The 25,395-nt window shown below is 45.3% G+C and overlaps 1 protein-coding gene across 1 annotated transcript in view; it reads right to left on the reverse strand.

Moving 5' to 3' along the window:
- Positions 1-3,671: 3,671 nt before the first annotated feature.
- The window catches only part of LOC147901517 (cytochrome b561 and DOMON domain-containing protein At3g07570-like), a 53,393-nt gene continuing 31,669 nt past the window's right edge, over positions 3,672-25,395 (reverse strand). Inside the window, exon 4 of the mRNA XM_087374986.1 lies at positions 3,672-4,121. Within this exon, the coding sequence (XP_087231112.1) occupies positions 3,834-4,121 (288 nt within the window). The 3' untranslated portion in view covers positions 3,672-3,833. The remainder of the gene's footprint in view (positions 4,122-25,395) is intronic.

Consider the following 25,395-nt stretch of genomic DNA (forward strand, 5'->3'; position numbering starts at 1 on the left):
TGGCCGATCCCCTTACATCAAGGGCCATCCAACCCATCCCCCCTCGGCGGCGCCCCTCTAAACCTATGTTTAATCCCCCTCCGCCTCCTCCTGCATGCTGTCCACTCCTACCCCACCTTACACTCCCACAATCTTGAACGCAAGAGTAGGTCCAAGGGGGCTATTTTCATCTATGGGCTTGGATTTCTAAACTGTGCTTCTAATATCAACACCATTGCTCAATTTCCTCCACTTTTTGAATATTTTAACATTGCACCCACCCCTACTTTAGTACAATTGCTCTCCAACCACCCCCCCTCCTCCCCCCCCCCCCCCCCCTCTCTCTCTCTCTCTCTCTCTCTCTCTCTCTCTCTCTCTCTCTCTCTCTCTCTCTCTCTCTCTCTCTCTCTCTCTCTCTCTCTCTCTCTCTCTCTTTCTCTATCTATCTATCTATCTATCTAGCTAGAATCTCTATGTTCTTCCTCTATAGATGTTCCTTACTACTCTTGTCTTTTTTTCAGCTCCCCTTAGCTAACCTATCTTCCATCTCGCCCTTTGTACTAACGCAATCTTCCCTTTCATAGCAACCACCTTTCTAAAATACCTACATCGAGTTCCATTTTTGTATATCCCTTACTTGTTGCCTCTTGAGAAATCCCTTTCCATCCCCTCAAGAATGGCAATGGGTGGCTTTGTACAATGTAACAATCTAACTAATACAACTTGTATTGTAGTCACTACCTTACTCTCTTATAGATGCAAATGAACTTGAAACATTGAATTGAAAATTCACTTCCAATCACCAATTCCACCTTTTGAACCCCATAGTGTGGTGTTTAGACCACCTAGATTTCCCTTTGAATTGTTATATTACTTAGTAGAATAATTGAGAGCCTTATTATGTCCTTCGGCCGTTCGAAGAGTTTAATAAATTTTCTTTCTTTCTTTCTATGAATCTAGCCAAAGGACGTCCACTGTTGGGCGCTGATGACGTCAGTGGGGATTTCATAGTAGCTAGTCCCTATTATGCATGATAGAGTTTATGATTTTTAACCTTATCAGTGACTATTATGAGATTGAAACTGCACTATGTTGTGTTTTTAGAGGATGAGTTTGGGAATGTTCTTGGATTCATCTAGGTATAAGGACATCCATGCTACATAAGACTCTTTAAAATGGAAAATAAAAGCTTCCAAGAGTATTTTGTAGAGTTATATTTTGAGGTATTAGTTTCTTACATGCAAGCATTCATATGTTTAATATTATATATCTTTGTAAGTCTAGGATATAGCAATCGTACAAATTCAAATTTTTGTTTTTGTATGTCCGAATGTCTTTCAACATGTGAAAATGAAAGATTGAAAGATATCAAACGTAGATCTTAATTAAATGATCCTATCGCTCTTGGTTGTTAGAAATGTACTTTTTGTGTTCCTTTGTGTTGTATATTTTCTTTGTGCGTGTCTTTTATCTCCAAATATTTCATTTTATGTTTTTTTCCTTCCCTTTTGAGAAGTATCCAAGTCAATAAATGATCCTTTTAGACTCCATTTCGGTCAAGAACTCACTCAAATCATCATCTGATACATCGTGGCAAACTTCAAGGCCTCCACTTCTCCATAAAAATGGAATCCAATCTTCATCCCTAGGTACAATTATGGATAAGAATACATAAGAAATCCAAAACTAGTTAGTTATCGATACCTTTATGTTTGTTTTAAGATCATATTGAAGGCCATACTCTTTTAGTCCCAATTTTGTTATAGACGTGTGTAAAAACGTTTTTTTTTTAGCAACATGTCTTTGGCTGAGTGATATTAATTGTGAGGGTAGTTCAATTATAGTTTGTTGATTCCTTTTTCCCTCGTGTATACAATTTTCAATACAATAACTTAAGTGTGGACTCGTGTCAATTATCTTTTAGGAATCTCTCCCTATTCTCTTTTTAATGACTTTCTTTCATGTATGTGTTGCGTGTTTCTTTTTTAGGCTAAGGTAATGTCCTTCTAAGGTCTTGATCTCTCGCAAGGGTCTTCAAGTGGATCTAAAAATGGGTTGGGGAAGGCAAGAAGAGTTATAATACAAAGTAATTGGCCGATAAGCAAGGCATGCTAGGGTTTGAGATGGGGGAATAGGTGAAATAAACTTGTGCACTCGACCATGTACACGGTTGCTCATTAAGCTTTCCACATTCCTCTTCAAATTCTATAATTCACCACTTTATAAGAAAGTTCACCACAACGGGAGGCTCAATACGTTAGCCTCTATAAATTACTCAATGAACCCAATGATGATGTCTTATATTTTAAAGCAATATCGCATTCACCTTGGAATTTTGATAAGCTATACAATTAGGATTCTAAACAAATAACATCATGTTTGACTTAGCTTTTTGGGCTGTTATGCGGATGCATTTAAAAGGCCTTTTGGAAGACAGGTAAGCAAAATCTATCTTGGCTTATTTGTGAAGAGGTTGGAGAAGATGCTCGAAGGGAGGAGATGTTATTGGAAATTGGTTGTCCTCTTTTGGGACTTGACGATACTATAGGCATAAAGGGAACTTTAGACAAGTGGTTGAAAAGCATGTTTTCCTCTATGATCTTAAGGGGAGTCATCTAGATCAACAAGTTTGAAAGGATGCCAAAGCTTACAAAGAAAAGGTGATTCATTGCTGGAATGATACATACATGACAGTTAAAATCCATGCAAGTCCCAGGAGAGTGACATAATACTTGTTTGTTGTGAAAAATGAATGAAGAAGACAACTACTCTTTAATATGGCATACTCAACTCTCCTACAGAGATTTGTCAAGCTTGAATCTTGTTGTGCAAGATCGTGTAAGAAAGATGAGAACATTAGATTAAATTTGAGTTTGCTAAAGCAGGGTATTATTAACTTTGAGTTTGTTAAAATAAAGAGTTCTACTTTGATTCAAATTTGTGAGACAAAGAGTTCAATGAGCAGGGATTGATTTTTTATTTAAGGCCAAAATCCAAACTTTTAAACCCTATGTGATTTTTTTAATGTCAAAGCTAACCTTTTAAAGCCTAAAGAGGTACCGTTCAATTTATTTGCTGTAAGGGTTACTTGGAAAGCTTTTCACCATTTGATGTAAGCTTCCTAAGTATCAAATAATCACATTCGTATTAGTTTCAATTCTAATGAAATGTCTTTCTCTAAAGATAGAACCCAAAGAAGTCAAACAGTGTGGAAATTGGCTCATGCCTATTGATGCTCCAAGAACATTTAAGCCTGTTCTCACCTCCCATTAAAGCATTTAAATGCATCACTACAAGATCAGATTGAAAAGCTCGACTTTAAGCACTGATCAACATTAAAAATTCTTACAAAAAGGTGGAAAAGGAAGGAAAATATGAAACTTGTATATCTGCTGTGTTACTGTGCTGCAAGAAAAAAGAGTTTTTTATACTTATACATTGCTTGAACAGCCATAACACTTCAATTCGGAATTTTTTCCCACATGCAATTATTTAATAAATTCTCTGATTTCCATGAAACAAAGCACTGGGGTGCATGCAGCAATGCAAGTGTACGGACATAATCTTCAACCTGAAACTTTATTATTCATATTTCATATCCACCTCAACAAGTTTTATCCAGGAAAAAGCCATTTTGACAAGATGTGGGGAGACTCTGGCAATAAGATCAAAAAATCACGTTTTAATATTGGATCAAATAATGCAGTAAATTTATATCGTGGACATGGCACTGCTTTCAATAAGCCCAGAAGCATCTACAGAAATGGTTAAATATAAAAAATTTCCTACCGAGGTCAAAACCGTAGGCAAAAGAATCTGATGGAAATGTTTTTGTGATCACACATATGGAGATCTCATAATTGGCCATAGTTGGAGAATGTTGTTCGTGGGCGTACAGGCTCCAGGCATTTACGCCACTTGCACCAGTATATGGACTCCAAGATTATGAAAGAGACTAATACCAAAACAAATACTACAGCGTAACTTGCCTTCCAATGAGGACCTGCACCTGCTATCTTCAACCCAATCCAAATGTTCACTGCCGCCAGGAGGAGAACGATCCAGCCAATTGTGTGATGATACCAGTTCCAAAATAAGCGGGACTTGGAATCTTTGCGGGGTCTGGTGCATAATGCAACTACCTGTGGAAGGTAATATACTCTTTAAAATTTTGAGTAGCTGTCCTTAAACATACAATTGAAAAAAAACAAAAATAACATTATATTTGGCAGTAAGCAAAACATGAGAACTTGATATAAAGATCTCATCAGCTTGCCGACCTTTTAACTTTGTCACCACATCCACATTTTCAACAAGAACCCTGAACTCATTACATTTTATATTCAATCAGCGAGAGGTCTATCAAATTTGGCTTACAGGATCTATCAGATTACTTAGATATTGGATGAATGAGCTGTGGTTGATTGTGTTGCGCATGATATTACTTGGCTATTGCATACACATACACACAAGCTGCAAGGGGCCTCTAATGAACGAATGTACACATTGTCGCGAGTGCCCATGACATGACAAAACCAACCTATGCAAAACATTTTCAGACTAATGAACATGAATATTGAATTGACAAAGAAACTATATGAAAGAAGTTATTGTATAGGGAACACTATAGAAGGAGAAAGAGAAGGTTTAGAGAGAGGTCTGAATCTGGCAGACTTGAAGAAAGATGATTCCTCCAAAAAAGGCATTACCACGTTTTGCCAGAAAATCTCTCATCTCAATCTCTCTATAGAGAGACCAGTGCTTCTAGAGTGGCCATGGCAAGTGATGTGTGTATGCAAAGAAAGCTATCCCTCCATGTCTTCTTCATTACACGTGGTGTCTATGCTTTCTTGTTCCTCTTAATTTTTCTTGAACCTCCAGAAAAGAGGTTCCAATGACTTTGTTGGTCCCAGGGTTACCGAAAAACACATTTCAGGCAGTCGAAACGTGTAGAACCATTTCTGCCCAAAACATTTTAGTCAAAACGGGTAAAACAGGACAGTTTCTCATGAAACATCTGGGGACACAAAATTGGCGCCACAGGGGTTTTGACGTTCTGTTTTTGCTGTTTTTTGCAGACGTTTTGCCATTCCAGCTCCACTTTTCAGACTTCAACCTTGCCCCTTTATATGCCTTCCCTTGCTCAAGCCTCTACTTGTTCTTGCTCTAACCTCTACCCTGGCTGGTATAGCCTTTCTATATCCTCTTCAGCCTCTCCATTGCTCTAGCCTCTCCAATTCTCCCTCTCCAATTCTCTACTTGCCCTGCTATAGCCTCTCCAGACCTTGCTCTCTAGCCTATAGCCTTGTCAATCCCTTGCTCTAGCCTCTACATACCATCCCTCTCCCCAACATTGCAGGCTCAGCTCACTTTGAGGGAAATTTGGTGCTTTTGGCAGCCCGGGCTGGCTGTTCTAACAGCCAGCTACTTCTCTACTCCTCTGTCTCCATTTGGGCCTGCAATCCCTCACTTGCTTTTTGAATCCTCCTTCCAGCACTTGCTTCCTCCCTCCCTTTGCTTCAAGAATTAGCCTTCCAAGCCAGTCTTCATCCCATACCCTGGCCTCAAGAGGTGCCAGTGGATACTATTTTCAGATAGAAATATGGCACATCTGGCACACAAAAAGTCGGTATGCAAGTAATGTGTATCAGTGTAGGCGCAGAAGGCGCCACGTGTGCACTGGGTACGGGGGGTCCCAAGCCCCACCCTCTCTCTTCTCCCAAAAAGTCCTGGGAGGGATGAGAGAAAGAGGGCAATGAGGCCTTCATATCCAAGGCCCCCCAATACAGACACATGCTTATGGGATTACTCCCATTAAATCCATGTGTCAGCATGGGGCTGGCCCCCTTTCTATTAAGCCTTTTTCACACACAATGAGGGGTGAAGGCCACCACTTCCAGCACCCCCTGGACAAATCTCTGAAGCACGCAAATGCACACATGCACAAACACAAGTGCACAATGTACCGCGGCCATCAAAAACTCAAGTGCGGCCTCCACGAAGTCTTCCAAGGTCACCAACGCCCACCAAGGAGGTAAACAGTTGCGCAGTCATCAACAAAGCAGGGGGGAGCCGCCAAACAGTCCAATCGCACTTTCATACGCCGTCAGATCGCCCGTGAGCGCAGAGGTCCGCAAAGTATCTCTGCTCTCATACCATGTAGGCGCAAAAGGCGCCACATGTGCACCGGGTACAGGGGGTCCCAAGCCCCGCCCCCTAGCCATGCAACAGAGCCTCTCTCTCCTAGGATGAGAGAGAGAGGGCAATGAGGCCTTTATATCCAAGGCCCCCCAATAAACACATATGCTTATGGGATTACTCCCATGAAATCCAAGGCTGCCCCCACTCCTATTAAGCCTTTTTCACGCACAATGAGGGGTGAAGGCCACCACCTCCAACAATCAGCCCCTCGAGTTCAAGTACATTCTTTATGGGAGGGAGGCCGTGGTACAAAAAGTTGTCATGCCATTCCCAAGGGGGTCATCTTGGCACATGGAGGTACTCTGTCAAGAAATGCTGAGATTTGATCTCTCTCTCTCCTCCATCCTGCAATCACGGATCAGATGCTGCAAACTAGGGTGTTGGGAGCAGCATAAGGCCAGCATTGAGGCAACCATCACATCATCCCAATCAGATACCAGGGATTTGGAGGGTGTGGCCATGTGGGTGTGTCACACTCATAGTAGGAGAGGCAGCAGGATACTCCATCCGCATTGACATCACAAGTACATGAGAGTACCTCTATTGAGCCTCTACATGCATCGACTCCATCTATATCGGCATCCATGCCTGTTGGGCTTTCCACTATGCCATCAATTCCTCCACAGCCTCTTGCCAAGAGGCCACATGGGCCAGCAGCTGTCACTCCGAGAGTCACTCCTTTACAGGCTGCTTGGGCACCACGCCTAAAGCAAGAGGCTGAAACTGGAGGAGCAGTTGAACAGTTTTTCCATTCTTGCAACATTCCCTTCAATGTTGCAAGGACTCCTGCCTACATGAAGTTTTACCATGTACTTGTAGCTGCGAGTATAGCAGGAGCATCATTCCTTGCACCTTGTAGTTGTGACTACTGAGACTCTCCGCACCACACATCTGAAGAAGCAGGTGGGATTGATTAAGAAAGATACGGAAGGACTCGAGGAGGCTTGGGGTCAATATGGATGAACCATAGTCTCCGTCCGATAAAGTGACACAAAGAGGAGACATGTGATTAACATCTTGGTCCCTTGTTGTGTGGGAAGCATCTTCTTGAGGGTGTTGATGCTTCAATCCCGGCCTTCACATCACAAAAGAGTAGATTATGCTGTCTTTTTGTCATATAATGACATCTTCTGATGTTTGTTGCTGGTTGTCCCTTTCTTGTTGGAGAAGCCTCTTGGTGATTACTTGTGGGTACCTTAGGTGAAAGAGTGGTTGATGGAGGACATGTGTGATTTGTCAGCTTATTTGCCTCACGGAGCGAAGGAAGAGTCGAGGTGTTTCACGTGGCTTCAGGGCATGCAATACATGGCAGTGTGTCGACTGACAAATAAGCTTCTAGAGAATACGTTGCATGGGAGTGGACCAATCCGCAACGATGCATGGCATGGTGAAACAACAGGCGGTTCTAGTATCCTCTACAAAGAATGATGAGTAGCGCAAACTCAGTCTTTTTGTCCAACACCTCTGGTGAGAGTCGTATGCAGAGATCATTCGGTCTACTAGTACTACTTAGGGTCTATGAGCAGCTCCGCAGTGGTAGTAGGGTCGATAGTCGAGTCTCTTATGGTATGTTTAAGAGCAACAACCCTCCGTAGAGGTGCGCACAGTCTGTCAATAGTTGTCCATGGTTTTTGTAAAGAGATATATTAAAACAGTGGAGCTTCATCCATTGACCGGTCCAAGTATTTCAGGCACGTTTCGATTCTGCAACAACAACCATTATCGCAGATTATTTTCATATGAATTTCATGAGTGAGTACCTGTATTGAGAGAAAGATTTCTGCCTTGTGTTGCGCACGAATATCACATACGTATCTGTGTGTCGTTCATCTCTTAACCTCAAATAGATCCGTGTTTATAGTTAGCTCAAATTCCAACAAGTGGTATCATAGCTTGTCAAGGAGAGACTGGTTTCAAGTCGAGAGGTCTATGAGTGTGTTCTCTCTTCAGGGACCTTGTGGGGATTTGAAAGAACTTTTCTTGTCACAGTCGTGATAATTGGTTGTTCGAGGTGCACTATGGAAATTACGAAGAAGGATAAGGCGGCAGAAAGCTCTCTTGTGAAATGTACTGGTTGAAATTTTCCATCGTGGTAGCTTGCCACTCGTCTTTACCTGATGCAGAAAGGTTTATGGGGACTAATTGATGGAACTGATAAGAAGCCAGATTCTGAACGGGATATAGTATTGTGGAGTCAAAGAAATGATAAAGAAATCAGGTTGATTGGACGAGCTCTTGGGTCATATTACTTTCACCATGTCGATGTAGGAAGACAGCAACCGAGAACTGGAGAATTCTTGAGACTTAGTCTCAAAATGTCCAATCATCTACAACAGCAACAAAATTGGACTTTTCTTCACGTTTAGAAGCCTCATAAACTTTTGATTGTGGTTCTCCTGCTTTCTCATTCTTCTGACGCCTCCAACAATGCTCTTCTACGTGCCATGCTTGTAGCTTGAAGTCAGGTCTTAATGCTCTTATGGTGTTTTGACCAGTTATGAGCATTTCTTGTCATCTAGATGTATTTGTGGGTGTGACGTTTCATTAGTTGTTTGCTTTTCCCTCACTCAGCTTCGGGGGGGCATTGAAGACAGCGCGTATCCTTGATGGCAACTAGGCAGTTGGAGGCTCCTATGGTATGCTGGGTATATGCATGTCTTGGATCATGCTTTCCTTAGGGCATCCCTTGTCCCATATCTGTTATGAGCCGTGTTGCTCTTATGGTAATAATACACCGGTTGATTGTCTTAGTCAGAGTATAGCTGCCAATGAGCAGTTCTCTCTGTTTTCTTTTATTTCCGTCTTGTCTCCCCCCACCCTTCGTTTCTTCCTCCCTTCTTGTGCCATTTCCTACCTGCCGCCCTTGCTTCTTGGCCGTCTTCTAAGCTTTCTCCCTTTCCCTTTTTCCACCCCTCCTCTTCCTCCCGAGAAACTTTGGGTTAATTGGCCTACGCCTCAGAGAAACTACTCGCCCTCCAAACCCACGGCAAGGTCACATTAAGGCAATATTTCTGGAGCAGGCACCCACTCACAGGAGAGCCTTGTTTTCAGCATCCCCGTCCTCATGAGCTGGACCATAGTGAGTTGGAACATGTACGGGCTCCACGACCGTGCTCGTAGTCAACCGCAGTACCTGATTCTTCGGCAAGAGTTGCAAAGGGCTGTGGTAGGGCGGACCGTGGACATCCTTTTGATTCAGGAGCATATGTTCTCAGCATCAGACATCAGACGGCGACACCACCTTCTCCCAAGGAGAGGTCCAGAGGAGTGGTCCCCTGCAGTAGAACAGAGAGGAGGGGCCTACATCTCAGTCTCACAGACAATGGCTCTAGAGGTCTATGATCAAGGCGAGCTTATCCCAGGACGGACAGTTTGGATGGGAGTTAGGATGGGAGAGTCCAGGATTGGGATCCTAAACGTGTATGCCCGAGCATGCAGACGGTTAGGCAGAGGACTCTTCACGAGCGCGAGCGGGCAGACCTCGTCTCCATAGAGCGGCTCAGGGAGCAAGACCCAGGATCTCAGTCACTTAGTGACAAGTTTGAGAGTGCTCGCCTTGAGCTTCAGGACACAGAGGTTCAGCGGGCTGAGCTCTCCTATCACTCTTCCCGGGCCCGGTGGGTACGGCAAGGGGACAGGATGATGAAGCAATTTTTTCAGACCACTGGGCCCCGATCGACAGGCATGCAGCTGCAGCATCTCTAAGATCCGCATGGCATCATGCACACTAACCTGCAGGAGATTTTAGACCTGACCACAAGTTTTTACAGCCAACTCTTTCTGACAGAGAGGATGACTCTAACTGGTCTTGTGGCCCGAGAGGTAGTTTGGGATCACGTTCTGACACCAGTCTTTGGGAAGCCCTCAAGGCTCTCCCAACCCAAAAGTGTCTTGGCGAGGATGGCTTGGCTCCGGCCTTCTTCCGAAACTTCTGGGAGATCATCTCCATCCCTTTCCAACTAGCTTGCTAGGAGATTTTTGACACGGGCTCCCTCCCTCAGTCCCTAACCAGGTACTGGATTTGTTTGATCCCGAAAGGGGGAGATAGGTCAGATATCCTGCAATGGAGACCAATCTTTGCTTGATACTGCATACAAGATTCTTGCCAAGTCTTGAGTTTGCGGTTACGGCCCCATCTGACTAACACCATTCACGACACAGACCAGGTTCATCCAAAAGTACAGCATCTTGGACAACATCTTCACATTCCGGGAGGGAGTGGGTTGGTCTAGGGAGGAGTCACAGCCGTTGGCCATCCTCCTCTTGGATTTTGAGAAGGCCTACGACAGGGTGGAGTGGTCCTTCCTAGAGGGTACTATGCGGAGATTGGGTTTCTCAGACTACTGGGTCAGAGGATTTTTTGTGCTTTATGCAGGGAGCTCTAGCCAGATGCTTATCGGAGAACACATGGGTAAGGCCTTTCCTCTCTCGCTCAGTCTGCCAGGGCTGCCCCCTCGCTCCCTTCCTCTTCTTGTTTGTGGCGGAGGCTTTGGGCTACTACTTGAGATCACAGGTGGTGGGCCTCACAAGGTTGAGGTTCCCAATCAGGCAAAAGGAGGAGCTGTTGGACTTTGAGTTCGCTGATGACACGGCCTTGTATGTAGAGGGCACCACAGCGAGTTTGGAGAGAGTCAGGGGAGCCCTGGCTATCTATTGTGAGGCCGCGGGTGCGCGGATCAACTAGACAAAGTCCATAGGTTTCTTCATAGGCTCTGAGGAGACACAGGAGATTCGAGAGTGGGGGAGTAACTTTGGCTTCAGATGGATACAGCAGGGCCAGACAGCGAGATACCTCGGATGCCAGGTTGGTATTGACATTACAACAAAGCAGCAGATCACCCCGATCCTTGAGAGTGTTCGGCACAAGCTTCTCTATTGGAGCTCGGCCAAACTCTCCCTAGCACGTCGTGCCTGAGTGGCAAACCAGGTCCTTGCCACGGCCTGGTATATCTCTCCTGCTGGTGTTTTCACAAAGGGTGCATTGGGCAGCTCCAACAGGTGGTTCCGAACTTTCTTTGCGCAGGTTCAGACGGCACGAGGAATACTAGAGCCCGAGTCGCTTGGCAAATGGTGATCATGCCGCAGGCACTAGGAGGCTTGGGTATCATTGATCCAAAGATGCAGAGCAGAGCCCTCTTGGTCAAGTCCACTTCCACTGTATCTCCTTTTGCCCCGCTCAAGGCCTAAACATTTCCTAGCCAAGTTAGCCCTAATCATCATTAACTTGGCCTAATCTTGGCCTTCATTGCAATCCATCCCTCCTCAAACATAACTTGTTCTCAAAATTGTAGATGATGCTTGGGCACCAAGACCCCTTGCTATAAAAAGGACATACTCCACCTAGGGTCAAAATGAATTGTGATATATTCATTTGCCTTGGGGGTTGTGGGCACCTCTGGGACCATGTGGGTAGTAATCCATCCTAGCAAGCTCACCATCACATAAGTTCTGGATGTCCCCATGGTTTTTGTTCTGCACACCCCATTGTGCTTTGCTGTCCACTTTTCTCCACACTTGAACCATTGATTGCTTTGCCATATACCCCGCATGGTAGCTTCAATGAGTGCTTCAATGAGCTATCTTTTCATTGCATCTCTAGTCATGCTATCCTTACCGAATGTGAGGAACTGAAATCAACTTCATTATAGATGCTGTATTTGGACTCAAACAACTCCATCAGTTTCTCTAATCAACATTCTGTGGATCAAGAGTTCTCACATAGGAGACAACGTAGGGTTCCAATACTTGAAAGCTGTTTCCGATGTCTTCCAAAGATGATGTCTTTGCTAAGTCATGGTGCATCTAGCCTCCGAACAGTCAAATGGTCTGAGAGAGACAAATTAGGCCTGCTAGACCAAAGTCCAACCCGACAAAATAATCTAACACATTTTTTTGAACCAATTTTGCTAGAGCAAGGAGGGGGCATTGGATGAAACATGCAAATGTCAGATCCTGTTTGACCTCCATTTGCTTCAGGCTACTCCTGTAGTAAGGAGACAGCACAAACATGGACATCCCCCAAAAGCTATCAGTCATGTGCCCCATAGTCTTGAGTACACAAGCCATGTTGACTGCAGCTGAACACCATTGAGTAAGTCATCTCTCCTATAATCCTCAAATACCACTAACCAAGATCCAATCAAGCACTGTAACGAGCACCCCTTCTTTCTTGAGAGTGAGGCGTGAAGTTACATATGTTGATATTCAAGATATGCTGCAGCCAAATCTGCAACAAAATTACCATTTACTGCTTGCATGCTTCTAGCCCTTTTCCCACATAACACTAGCAAGTTGCATGTAACGTGAACATTAAAATTGGAATGACAAGGCGTAGTCATACATTCTCTTGCAGCCATTCCTTTCCAAGTGGCTCCTTCAAGCTTAGTTAGTTATTTTGTAGAGCTACCTTTGCATAAGCTCTCCATGCAAGGCGTAATTCCAAAGATTGATATCATTGCAGGATTTTCAGTCAGCTGATAAATAGTTTCCATAACCCTCATTGGGAATGGACTGAAATAGTGGTATGCACATAAGGCTGTGTCATTAATGCATTACCCCTAGAAAATAACTGCCTCAAAAATTTCAGTTCCATAGCCACAATGCTCAAATCTGAAAGTACAATGGATCCATTCCCACAGGCTTGAAAGTTTGTCTATCAAGCAGCCATTCATTTCAACAGCATGATTCCCATCTATAATTACATTTTCAAGGTGGCCATGAAGAAACTAGCAAACATATGGGCGGTCTCCCTGTGATACCAACATCCATGGACCTTCATTGTTGACAAGCTGGAATAACTGCATGCGGTATAAAGAAGCATAATGCCTTGATGATAAATATGCCTAAATACGTTGCCCAAAGCCTTAATATCACACCATATTAGGACTGCAATCATAACAGCTGAATTTTGGGGCTTGTCTTGCTAGCTGACTTGCTGGACCAAGAACTTTTTTCAATATTTCTGAATTAGTGATATCTGTAAGAAAACAATACAACGTCTGTGCTCAACAAATAACAGAATCTCGTATGCAAGAGAGAAAAGCAGATAGTATGGAGAATCAAAAATTTGATTACTGTAAAACCGATACAATAGATGGCGCTGCCTCCTAGCCGTGCGCTCCTGTGTGAGAAGCTTCGATGGTGTGCTGGAAACAGTAGAGGATGGAGGCTGGATGCTAAGGAATTAGGGTTGCTGTAGCCAGTGATGATTATGGGCTTCACGGGCTTGCTCTTATATAACCACCAGTCGTAGTCGGTTAGACCCAATTGGGAGACCGACCCAGTCGGCCCAAAACGACCGACTGGAGGTCGGTCCCAAAATAGTGCAACTCTGATTGTCACATGATAACTGTGTAGGCTTGTTCTGCACTGCACCCATGTTCCCTAAAATCCTCCTCAACCACACTACCTCACAAAAAGCAAAACATGCTGATTTATACTCAGCCTCGGTAGAAGAAAGAGCAACTGTGGATTGCTTCTTGCTGACCCATGACACAGCTCCAGATCCAAGTGAGAAACAGTAACCTGTCACTAATCTCCTGCTATCCACGTCTCCTGCCCAATCCAAGTCACAGAATCCAATCAAGGTGTTGCTCTTAGTATAGGTGATGCCATAATCAAGTGTGCCTTTGATGTATTTCAGCACTCGCATCCCTACCCTCCAATGGTTCTCCCGAGGCTTATTGAAAAACTTGCTTAGTACACCAGTCGCAAAACTGATGTGTCCAGCCGTGTGTTACACAAGTAAATCAAACTGCCCACAAGCCTTCTATACTTCGCTTCGTCCACCAGTGGTGATGAATCCTCGTTTGAGAGCTTCATGTCAACCTCCATAGGGATGCCAACTGTCTTGCACTCAGCCATGCCAAATGCCTTCAGTATCTCTCAAGCATACTTCAGCTATGAAATGAAGATTTGTTTTGGCTCTTGCCAAACTTCAATCCCCAAACAAAAATGCATCAGTTCGAGGTCTGTCATTTCAAACTCTCTTCCTAGCAACTGCTTTGTCTGCGAGATCTTTTCTTCACGGTTCCCTGTTATGACAAGGTCGTCCACATAAAGGACAATGATCATACACCTGCCTCCTTCTTTGTAGATAAACAAATTTGCATCAGATGGGCTCCTCCTGAACCCGTTTTGCAGAAAGTAGGCATCAATCTACTGGTACCACGCTCGTGGGACCTGTTTCAGCCCGTAAAGTAACTTCTTTAGTTTACGGACTTTACCTTCTGAACCGGGGATCACAAAACCTGGTGGTTGTTCCACGTATACCTCCTCCTTGAGATCTCCATTCAGAAAGGCGGATTTTACATCCATCTAAAACACGGGCCAACTTTCCTGTGCTCTAAAGCCAAAACACTGCGAATTGTGGTTAGTCGAGCTGTGGGAGCAAAAGTTCCTCTTGATATCTGGCACATAAAGAACATCGGACAACTGTTTTACAACTCCATCTGCACAATCGTACCTTTTTCTTTTGCTGGACATTTTGCATCATTACCGACTGCTACCAGGATGTCATACCCTACCGGATGTAGAGAGGTATACCAATCCTTCTGACTGGTCATGTGACGCGATGCACCACTGTCAATAATCTAAGGTTCATCCGCAGGTACATGAATTGCCTTTGTGCAAATCTCCTCAATTGCTACAAACAACTCTACCGGTACTGGCTGCGCACTGTTGCTGGACTCTTTCTTTACTCCGTTCTTCTCATCTATAATCTCCTTCCGGCACTCATTCTGCTTGTGCCCTGCCGTGTTACAATAGAAGAACTTGATCTTCTTCTTTCTCTTTTTATCATCACAAGAAAATGGGTTACCAGAGTCCTTACCCTTACCTTTCTTTGATCCAGCCGAGAAAGCCGAATCTTCTCCTGTCCTCGTCTTTTGACGCATCTCCTCCTCCAGGAGCATCGCATCCGTATGCACCTTCGTGCTAGATTCTCGCAGATTCTTCACCCTGGTGATGAACTTCTCTGCCGTTTCAGACTCAGACAGTTTCTCATTCATGAGTTGAGTCTCCAAATTCTGGATCTGCGTCTGATTCGTGATTGGGAAAATGTTCCGTTCTAAGTTTATCTGTTTCGGGCTGTGTGGTCTTTTGGCTCTCTTTGACCCTGTGTGATCCATGTTCAGTCAGTTTTTGTGGGAGGTTTGTCTCGGTGCCTAACACAAAGACACATGCTCTAGTACCTAGTTCATAAGCTCATCATCTACGAGCCCACATTGCAGCTGATCCCTATGAAGTCTCAGCTATCTGACATGGTGAAGTACATAATTCCTCGTTGTCTTTCCTTTTTTTCCTTATCACTGCCGTCGCTTCACCTCGCCCCTGTAAAACCTTAGGTTAGGTTTCAATTGAAAGTTACTGTTATGGTTAGGTTAGCAGGTAATGTTAGGTTAGCTGTGGATAGGTTAGTCGGGTTCTAACGAGTGTTAGGTACTTGGTTGGCTAGAAAAGCTTTAACTGTCCTAGTAGTCATAGGTTGGGCATCCTAACTATCTTAGGTGGTTCAGAAACCTCCACCCCCCCCCCCCCCTTCCCCCACCCCCTCTTCCCCAAACCGAAATAAAAAAGGAAAAAGAAAAGAGAAAGAAGCATTCTTAAGGGCTTTATCCAACCCATTTTGAGGGCTTTCCACAGCCCCATTTGGGCCAATTGAGCCTTGATTTTGCAACCTTTTCGCCCACCTTCTTTTGAGCCTCTCCATCACATATCGAGCTGTGAGAGAGGCAGGAATTGACATCAATCCAGCACACATGCATGCATTTGGCACAGTGGGACAGAAACAAAGCTTTATTATACACCATGGGACAACCAAATGCCTATAGAGGGAACATGGGGAATGCAACTAGTTTTGGGCAGTGTATACACGGCTTTGAGTAGCATGCACAAAGCTTAGGGAAGCTTCAACGTGAGGAAGATTTAGAGTCCGAAATCCTTTTGATTACCATCCACAATCCATTGTACCCCATTACATTGCATGTGTTGCATCAAGTATTTTCTTTTTGGGCTTATCGAGAAGACTATCATGCATTAGATGTAAGGTGGTGTCCAAGCTGAAATACACTTTGCCTCAAAGGCTAGTGCTTGCAAGCACGAAACACCTTGCAAGGTTGGGATATATATGACGATTGTTCTACCTTACATATTCAGTTGTTAGAACTGACAAACATGTCATTCAATGCTAAATGTGGCAATACAAATGCCATAGAGCAGCCACCTGTTGTTGGAGCTATGATGCCTAGAGGAGTCATAGCAAAGGCTAAGCAAGCCTATAAAACTAGATACCTAACATCTAAGGAGAATGCACATATGCCATTGCTGGTAATGCAACCAATGCAGCCATGCTATGCGTCTCCCAAGTATGTTAGATATCAATGCTCCACTCTCGTGTAACTACGTAGGAACCAGCTAACTCTACTTGTAAGCCCGCCATATGAGGAGAAGGCATTTGAGTAGCTCGGTTATCCGATAGGTCCTGGTTTGGACACCAGATGGGGGCCATGTGTGGCCTAATGGCTGGACGGCTTCAGATAGAGTTGACACACCGCCAACTAGGCTACATGCAAGTGCGGGAAGGCATCCCTTGACTGACCGCACTGAGGGTAGACGGAGCATTTCCCGGGGCAGCCCACTCTCGGGTTGCGGGGCCCGTTTGGAGCCTCAGATGATCCCGGACGGCTCTGGGCCGAACCGAGCCCGTAGGTTAGTTGCTCTATTTTGCGCACCGGTTCTATCGTATGGTCAGTGGCCTATTTCGGGACCGACCCCCAGTCGACCGTTTTGGGCGGACTGCGTCGGTCACCCAATTGAGCCTAACCGACTACGACTGGTGGCTATATAAGAGCAAGCCCATGAAGCCCATTTCATCACTGGCTACAACAACCCTGATTCCTTAGCATCCAGCCTCCGTCTTCTACTGTTTCCAGCATGCCATCGAAGCTTCTTTCACAGGAGCGCACGGTTGGGAGGCAGCGCCATCTATTGTATCAGTTCTACAATAATCAAATTTTTTATTCTCCATACTATCTTGTTTTCTCTCTTGCGTACGAGATCCTGTTATCTGTTGAGCACAAACGTTGTATTATTTTCGTACATGGTATCAAAGCCTGGACTCTAGCAAGAAGATTTGGTAGTGTTTTTTCTGTTTGCGAGCAGATTGTGAGAGATGGCCCAGCCCGCAAGACTGCGAATCCCACCGTTCGACGAAATCGAAAAGTTGCTACTGGGGTAGACGTGAGGCCGGTTGCGAGACCGGATCCAGCCAATGCAGGACAACAGATAGTACCAACTGCAGATGAGATTCTCGCGTGGACAAGAAGAAATGCAGATGCGTTGTGTTCTATTGTCTGCAATGTTAGTGATTCCGTCATGGTGTTAATTCAACATGTCACCACAGCGGAGGAGGCATGGACGGTCTTGAAAAATCAGTACGAGACCACGAATCAGACACGAATTCAGAATCTTGAGACTCAACTCGCGAACGAGAAGTTATCTGAGTCTGAAGCGGCAGAGAAGTTCATCACCAGGGTGAAGAATCTGCGCGATCAGATGATTGCGATTGGCATCACCATCACCAGCGAGAATCTAGCACGAAGGTGCATACGGATTCTCCCACCAAAGTACGACGGTCTTGTTACGGCGCTGAATATGCAAAACAAAAATCCGCCCCTCAACTTTGAGGATTTCAGCGCGATGCTTCTGGAGGAGGAGATGCGTCAAAAGACGAGGACTGGAGAAGATTCGGCTTTCTGGACCGGATCAAAGAAAGGTAAGGGTAAGGACTCTGGTAACCCATCTTCTTCTGATGATAAAAAGAGAAAGAAGAAGATCAAGTGCTTCTATTGCAACAAGGCAGGGCACAAGCAGAATGAGTGCCGAAAGAAGATTGCAAATGAGAAGAATGGAGTAAAGAAAGAGTCCAACAACAGCGCGCAGGCAGTACTAGTAGAGCTGTTCGTCACAATTGAGGAGATTTGCACAGAGGCAGTTCATGTACCTGCGGATGAACCGTGGATCATTGACAGTGGTGCATCGCGTCACATGACCAGTCGGAAGGATTGGTATACCTCTCTACAACCGGTAGGGAATGACATCCTGGTAGCAGTCGGCAATGATGCAAAATGTCCAGCAAAAGGAAAAGGTACGATTGCTCTCAAGTCAGATGGAGTTGTAAAACACTTGTCCGATGTTCTTTATGTGCCAGATATCAAGAGGAACTTGTTGTCCGTTTCTGCGATCACGGATCGGGACCTCAAAGTTCAATTCGATAAGAATGATGCACAGATTCTGGATCTTCAAGGGAAGGTCGTTGGTAAAGGTACACAACGCAACAACATTTACGAACTCTCAGCTTTCAGTGCTCGAGCGGATGTGAAGAACACTAAGCTGTGGCATGAGAGGTTTGGTCATCTAAACCTTAGTCCTTTGAAGGAGATGCATGAAAGTGGAATGATTGCAGACCTACCAGAAATTTCAGATCTGCCCAATGTATGTGAAGCTTGCATGATGGGCAAGCAGCATCGGCATCCCTTTCCTAAAGAGGCCAGCAGGGCAAAGGCTCCTCTAGAGCTCGTTCACACGGACCTCTGCGCAAAGATGGAGACGAAAGCTTTGGGTGGTTCCTACTACTTCATGACGCTGATCGACGACTACAGTAGAAGGATATGGATATACTTCCTGAAGACTAAAGACGAGGCTTTTAGTAGGTTCAAGGAATGGCATGTAATGGTCGAGAAAGAAATGGGAAGGAAGGTGAAGAAGTTGAGATCAGACAGAGGTGGAGAGTTCACATCAACTGAATTCGAAAGTTACTGCAAAAGTCACGGAATCAAGAGGCAGAAACCCCCGTCACATACATCACAGCAAAATCGAGTAGCAGAACGCAAGATGCGCGTCATCTGCGAAATGGGCCGAAGTATGATGAAAGGGAAAGATTTGCCAAAGACTTTCTGGACTGAAGCATGTAACACTGCAGTTTACATCCTAAATCGTAGCTACACGAAGGCTCTGAACGGGATGACTCCACTGCAAGCCTTTTCTGGTAAGAAACCTTCAGCTGCACATTTCAGAGTTTTTGGATGTGACTGTTTTGTGCATGTCCCTGATGCTACCAGGACCAAATGGGAACCGAAGAGCCGGAAGTGTATTTCCTTGGGCTACAGTGAAGAGGCGAAGGGTTACCGTCTCTATAACCCTGTTACCAAAAAGGAAATTGTAAGTCGCGATGTGGTCTTCTCAGAACAGCCGCATCAATTGGAGGAGGATGCTTCCTTCCCAAACACCCAGGACCAGGATATCCATCCAGTACCGCCACCAGTAGCAGACCGAACTCCCCCAACGGTGCTTGGGAGGATTCAAGACAAAGAAGATGAAGAAGAGCCTGCAGAACCACAACAGCAACGGCCATTCCCAAAGTGGGTAAAGTAGCTTTTGGATGGCAGAGAACCTCCAACCATTGAGAAAGAACCATCCGAACACCGCCGGTCCAAGAGATTAGAGGAGCAAAGAAGGGCACAGGAACACTTGGTCAACTATGCTTTGATGACAGAAGTGATCCGTGCTGATGAACCCAAGTGTCTTGAAGAGGCACAGGGTGATGATAGCTGGATGGAGGTTATGCAGTCGGAGTATGGCTCCATAATGAAAGAACAACACTTGGGACCTTGTGGATCACCAAAACGCAAGGTAATCGGAACCAAGTGGGTGTACAAGACCAAGTATAAGTCCGACGGCACGTTGGATAAGTACAAGGCTCGACTCATGGCAAAAGGATTTGCACAGGTACATGGTTTTGATTATCAAGATACTTTTGCTCCCACAGCTCGACTAACCATAATTCGCAGTAATTTGGCTTTAGCTGCCCAGGGAAGTTGGCCCGTGTTTCAGATGGATGTGAAATCCGTCTTTCTGAATGGAGATCTCAAGGAGGAGGTATACGTGGAACAACCACCAGGTTTTGAGATCCCAGGTTCAGAAGATAAAGTCTGCAAACTGAAGAAGGCACTTTACGGGCTGAAACAGGCCCCACGAGTGTGGTACGAGCGAATTGATGCCTACTTTCTACAAAACAGGTTCAGGAGGAGCCCATCTGATGCAAATTTGTATATCTTCAAAGAAGGAGGCAGATGTATGATCATGGTCCTTTATGTGGACGACCTTGTCATAACAGAGAACCATGAAGAGAAGATCTCACAGACGAAGCATTTGCTAGGAAGAGAGTTTGAAATGACAGACCTCGGACTGATGCATTTCTGTTTGGGGATTGAAGTTTGGCAGGAGCCGAAACAGACCTTCATTTCACAGCTAAAGTATGCTGGAGAGATACTGAAGGCATTTGGCATGGCTGAGTGCAAGACAGTTGGTATCCCTATGGAGGTTGACGCGAAGCTCTCAAACGAGGATTCATCACCACTGGTGGACGAAGCGAAGTACAGAAGGCTTGTGGGCAGCTTGATTTACCTGTGCAACACACGGCCGGACATCAGTTTTGCGACTGGTGTACTAAGCAGGTTTTCCAATAAGCCCCGGAAGAACCATTGGAGGGCAAGGATGCAGGTGCTGAAATACATCAAAGGCACACTTGATTATGGCATCACCTATACCAAGGACAACATCTTGACCGGATTCTGTGACTTGGATTGGGCAGGAGACGTGGACAGCAAGAGATCAGTGACATGGTACTGTTTCTCACTTGGATCTGGAGTTGTGTCATGGGTCAGCAAGAAGCAACCCACAGTTGCTCCTTCTTCTACCGAGGCCGAGTATAAATCTGCATGCTTTGCTTCTTGCGAGGCAGTGTGGTTGAGGAGGATTTTGGGGGACATGGGTGCAGTGCAGAACAAGCCTGCAGAACAAGCCTACACAGTTATCATGTGACAATCAGAGTTACATGGCGATTGCAAAGAACCCGGTGTTCCACGCTCGCACAAAACACATTGAGATTCAATATCACTTTGTACACGAGCTCATCATGGATGGAGAGGTCGACTTGGTGTACTGTCCGACTACAGAGAATGCTGCGGACATCTTCATGAAGGCTCTTGGAAGAGACTTCTGGAGAGGCATCTTCATCGACTTGGCATTGGGCCGAAAAAGTAAGTTCACTTGCGAGTGGACATTGAGGGGGGGTGTTAGATATCAATGCTCCACTCTCGTGTAACTACGCGGGAACCAACTAACTCTACTTGTAAGCCCCTCATATGAGGAGAAGGCATTTGAGTAGCTCGGTTATCCGGTAGGTCCTGGTTTGGACACCAGATGGGGGCCATGTGTGGCCTGATGGCTAGACGGCTTCAGATAGAGTTGGCACACCGCCAACTAGGCAACATGCAAGTGCGGGAAGGCATCCCTTGACTGACCGCACTGAGGGTAGACTGAGCATTTCCCGAGGCAGCCCACTCTTGGGTTGCGGGGCCCGTTTGGAGCCCCAAATGATCCCGGATAGCTCTAGGCCGAACGGTGACCGTAGGCTAGTTGATATGTTTTGCGCATCGGTTCTATCATATGGTCGGTGGCCTATTTCGGGACCGACCCCCAGTCGAAAGTTTTGGGCGGACTGGGTCGGTCACCCAATTGAGCCTAACCGACTACGACTAGTGGCTATATAAGAGCAAGCCCATGAAGCCATTTCATCACTGGCTACAGCAACCCTGATTCCAGCACGGTTGGGAGGCAACGCCATCTATTGTATCAGTTCTACACTAATCAAATTTTTGATTCTCCATACTATCTTGTTTTCTCTCTTGCGTACGAGATCCTGTTATCTGTTGAGCACAGACATTGTATTATTTTCTTACAAAGTACACAGCAAAATCATGCTTCAAAGCCATTGAAGATGCTTCCGTATGCAGGACAAAAATCTGGTTATCTTCAGGCGATTATAGCTGCAAATACAAAAGGGTTTTGTGGGGATAGCTGCTCAAATAAAAACAGCAGCCCACGTGGTGAAAACAAATATAGATAGGAAGAGAAAGAGGGCTAATATATCAGTTTGCAGGAACAATACATTGCTCTAGATGATGCCCTAGCAGTTCAGCATACTAATAGAATAAATACCTATATGCACACTGATGGAACAAGCATACATAACAGTGACAAGGAAGCAGGCCTGATGGGTGAAAAGATAGATGGGGAGCAAATTAAATATTGCTGCCATGTAGTGGCACTTGCAAAAGCAAATCCATGTGCACATGATTGACACCATGATGGTGATGTCAGGACTGTTTATTATAGTTCATCAAGGTTGGCTGCTAGTAACATGTAGATCTTGTTAGATATCAATGCTCCACTCTCGTGTAACTACGCGGGAACCAGCTAACTCTACTTGTAAGCCCCCCATATGAGGAGAAGGCATTTGAGTAGCTCAGTTATCCGGTAGGTCCTGGTTTGGACACCAGATGGGGCCATGTGTAGCCTGATGGCTGGACGGCTTCAGATAGAGTTGGCACACTGCCAACTAGGCTACATGCAAGTGCGGGAAGGCATCCCATGACTGACCGCACTGAGGGTAGACGGAGCATTTCCCGGGGCAGCCCACTCTCGGGCTGCGAGACCCGTTTGAAGCCCCAGATGATCCCGGATGGCTCTGGGCCGAACAGACCCCGTAGGTTAGTTGCTCTATTTTGCGCCACAGTTCTAACGTGTGGTCGGTGGCCTATTTCGAGACCGATCTCTAGTTGGCCGTTTTGGGCCGACTGGGTCGGTCTCCCAATTGGGTCTAACCGACTACGACTGGTGGCTATATAAGAGCAAGCCCGTGAAGCCCATAATCATCACTGGCTACAGCAACCCTAATTCCTTAGCATCCAACCTCCGTCCTCTATTGTTTCCAGCACGCCATCAAAGCTTTTCGCACAGGAGCGCACGGCTGGGAGGCAGCGCCATCTATTGTATTAATTTTACAGTAATCAAATTTATTCTCCATACTATCTGCTTTTCTCTCTTGCATACGAGATCCTGTTATCTGTTGAGCACAGACGTTGTATTGTTTTCTTACATGGTATCAGATCTTGGGCTCTAGCAAGAAGATTCGGTAGTGTGCTTCTGTTTCCGAGCAGATTGTGAGAGACGGCCCAGCCCGCAAGACTGCGAATCCCACCATTCGACGAAAGCAGAAAGTTGGACGGCACTAACTATCCACTCTGGAAGTTCAAGTGAAGACCATCCTAAGCGCATACAAGCTTTGGGATACTGCCACTGGGGTGGTGGACGTGAAGCCGGTTGCGAGACCGAATCCAGCCAATGTAGGACAACAGATAGTACCAACTGCGGATGAGATTCTCGCATGGACAAGAAGAAATGCAGATGCGCTGTGTTCTATTGTCTGCAATGTAAGTGATTCTGTCATGGCGTTAATTCAACATGTCACCACAGCGAAGGAGGCATGGACGGTCTTGATAAATCAGTACGACAGTCAGCCTCAGAATACTATGAACCCACAGCCCACACTCCTAAGCTTCCATCAAGGACAACAGCATGTAACTCTCCCCAAAGCTGCAGTCAACGACCCAAGAGTGAAAGGGACTGGCAAATCAGGTCGCATCAACCATCTCTGCATTACAAACCCAATTCCAGCGTATGTATTCTTCTCCTGCCCACAGAGTACTCCACGCTCATACTTCACGTCGCCAACAGTCCTTCAAATGATTTAAATTTACAGCCCACCTCCATTCTTTTTTAAGCTTTGGGCATAGACCAATCATTTGGGCAAATGTAATGTCTGGTTTCCTCGTTGAAAGATCTTCCACCAAATCATAATCTCCCTGCTCCTTCCCCATGGGATAATCTGCAATTCTATACTTCCTTTTGGGCTTCCTGCTCTTCTTCTTTTGGTAGGTCATCATCTCCTCAGATTGCTTCCCCTTCTTTGCACTCGGACCAACCTCCTCTTCTCTCTCTCTCTTCCCTGATGGCATGACATCTTTAACTTCCTCCAACTCCAACAAGCGAAATGTAACTACCTTACCTTTCCCTTTCTCTTCTGCAGTGGCTTTATGGATTCCAAAGGTACTAGGCTGACCTGCATCTTTTACTTCTACACTATAATCATCCACCCTATTATTTAACCCTGTTGGCAATGGATAAACATCACCTCCAGCACGAGGAGGCTTATCACAGTGTGTGCTGTAATGTCTCCACTCTCCACAATTAAAGCACTGGACACAAGGCACAAATGACCCTTGACCTCGTCCTGCCTGTCACGGGCCTAGATTATTTGAAGAAGGCATACTGCCTCTGCCATAACCACCCGATGATCTACCTCTTCCCCTACCGTTCATCAAATTCAAACTCAAACTCTTCATAAGCTCCGACATTTCATGAATTTCTTCTTTTATATTCTCCTCCTTCCTGACTTCTGGCTTCTGTATTTCTAGCTTCACATGAGAGATAATTTCAGGCACATGCTGAACCATTGGCATCTCTTGCATCATTTGTGACAATCTTATCTGCTTCCTCTCCTTCTCTTTTGCTACCCTGAGAGCATCCTCGTAAGTGACCAGCTCTTTACATTTAATCTTTATCCTAATCTCCGGCTTCAAACCAGCAACAAACCTATCCTTTTTTATGACTCCGGGAGGAACTTCAGGTAATAAGGCCACCTGCCATTTATTCCACAACACAGTGAACTTACCGACATACTCATCCACTAACTAAGTTGGCTGTTGCTGCAATAAACATAGCTCCCTCCAAATGTCATCAGGATCTCTAACACACATAAACCTATCCAGGAAAGCTGTCCTCACCTCTGGATAAGTCGGGTTTCTGTGAGCACCCTGATCATCACGCATCCTTGCAAATAAAGTATGCAGCCAAGTTCTCGCTTCTCCCAACAGACAAAAGGATAGAATCTGAAGCATGACTTCTGGAGCATTCATGTCTTTAATAACAGCTGTGAACTCCAAGCACCCTAAAAACCTCTCTAGGTCTTCATTGGGCAACCCGTGAAATCGAGGAAATTCATGAGCCATCTCTCCTCTTGACTAACTTATCTCAAACACACTCCCAACTAGAAATACCACCCAACCTCTTCTGGGAAGAAAACAAAAATAATCACTCTACTGAAGAAAACTTACCCTGCATCTGATTGGCATTCTTCTTCCTAAGAGCAATCACTTTCAAAGCCTTTTGAACCTTAGCACGGAGATGTATCACCCGAAGTTCAACATCAAGGCATCTATCTCTCCTGTGTTCACACTCCCCACATAACTCACA

The sequence above is a fragment of the Dipteris shenzhenensis genome, chromosome 5, assembly GCF_047967505.1.
Source record: "Dipteris shenzhenensis isolate YYH24624 ecotype China chromosome 5, Dip_SZ_1.0, whole genome shotgun sequence".
In the NCBI taxonomy this organism is placed as follows: Eukaryota; Viridiplantae; Streptophyta; class Polypodiopsida; order Gleicheniales; family Dipteridaceae; genus Dipteris; species Dipteris shenzhenensis.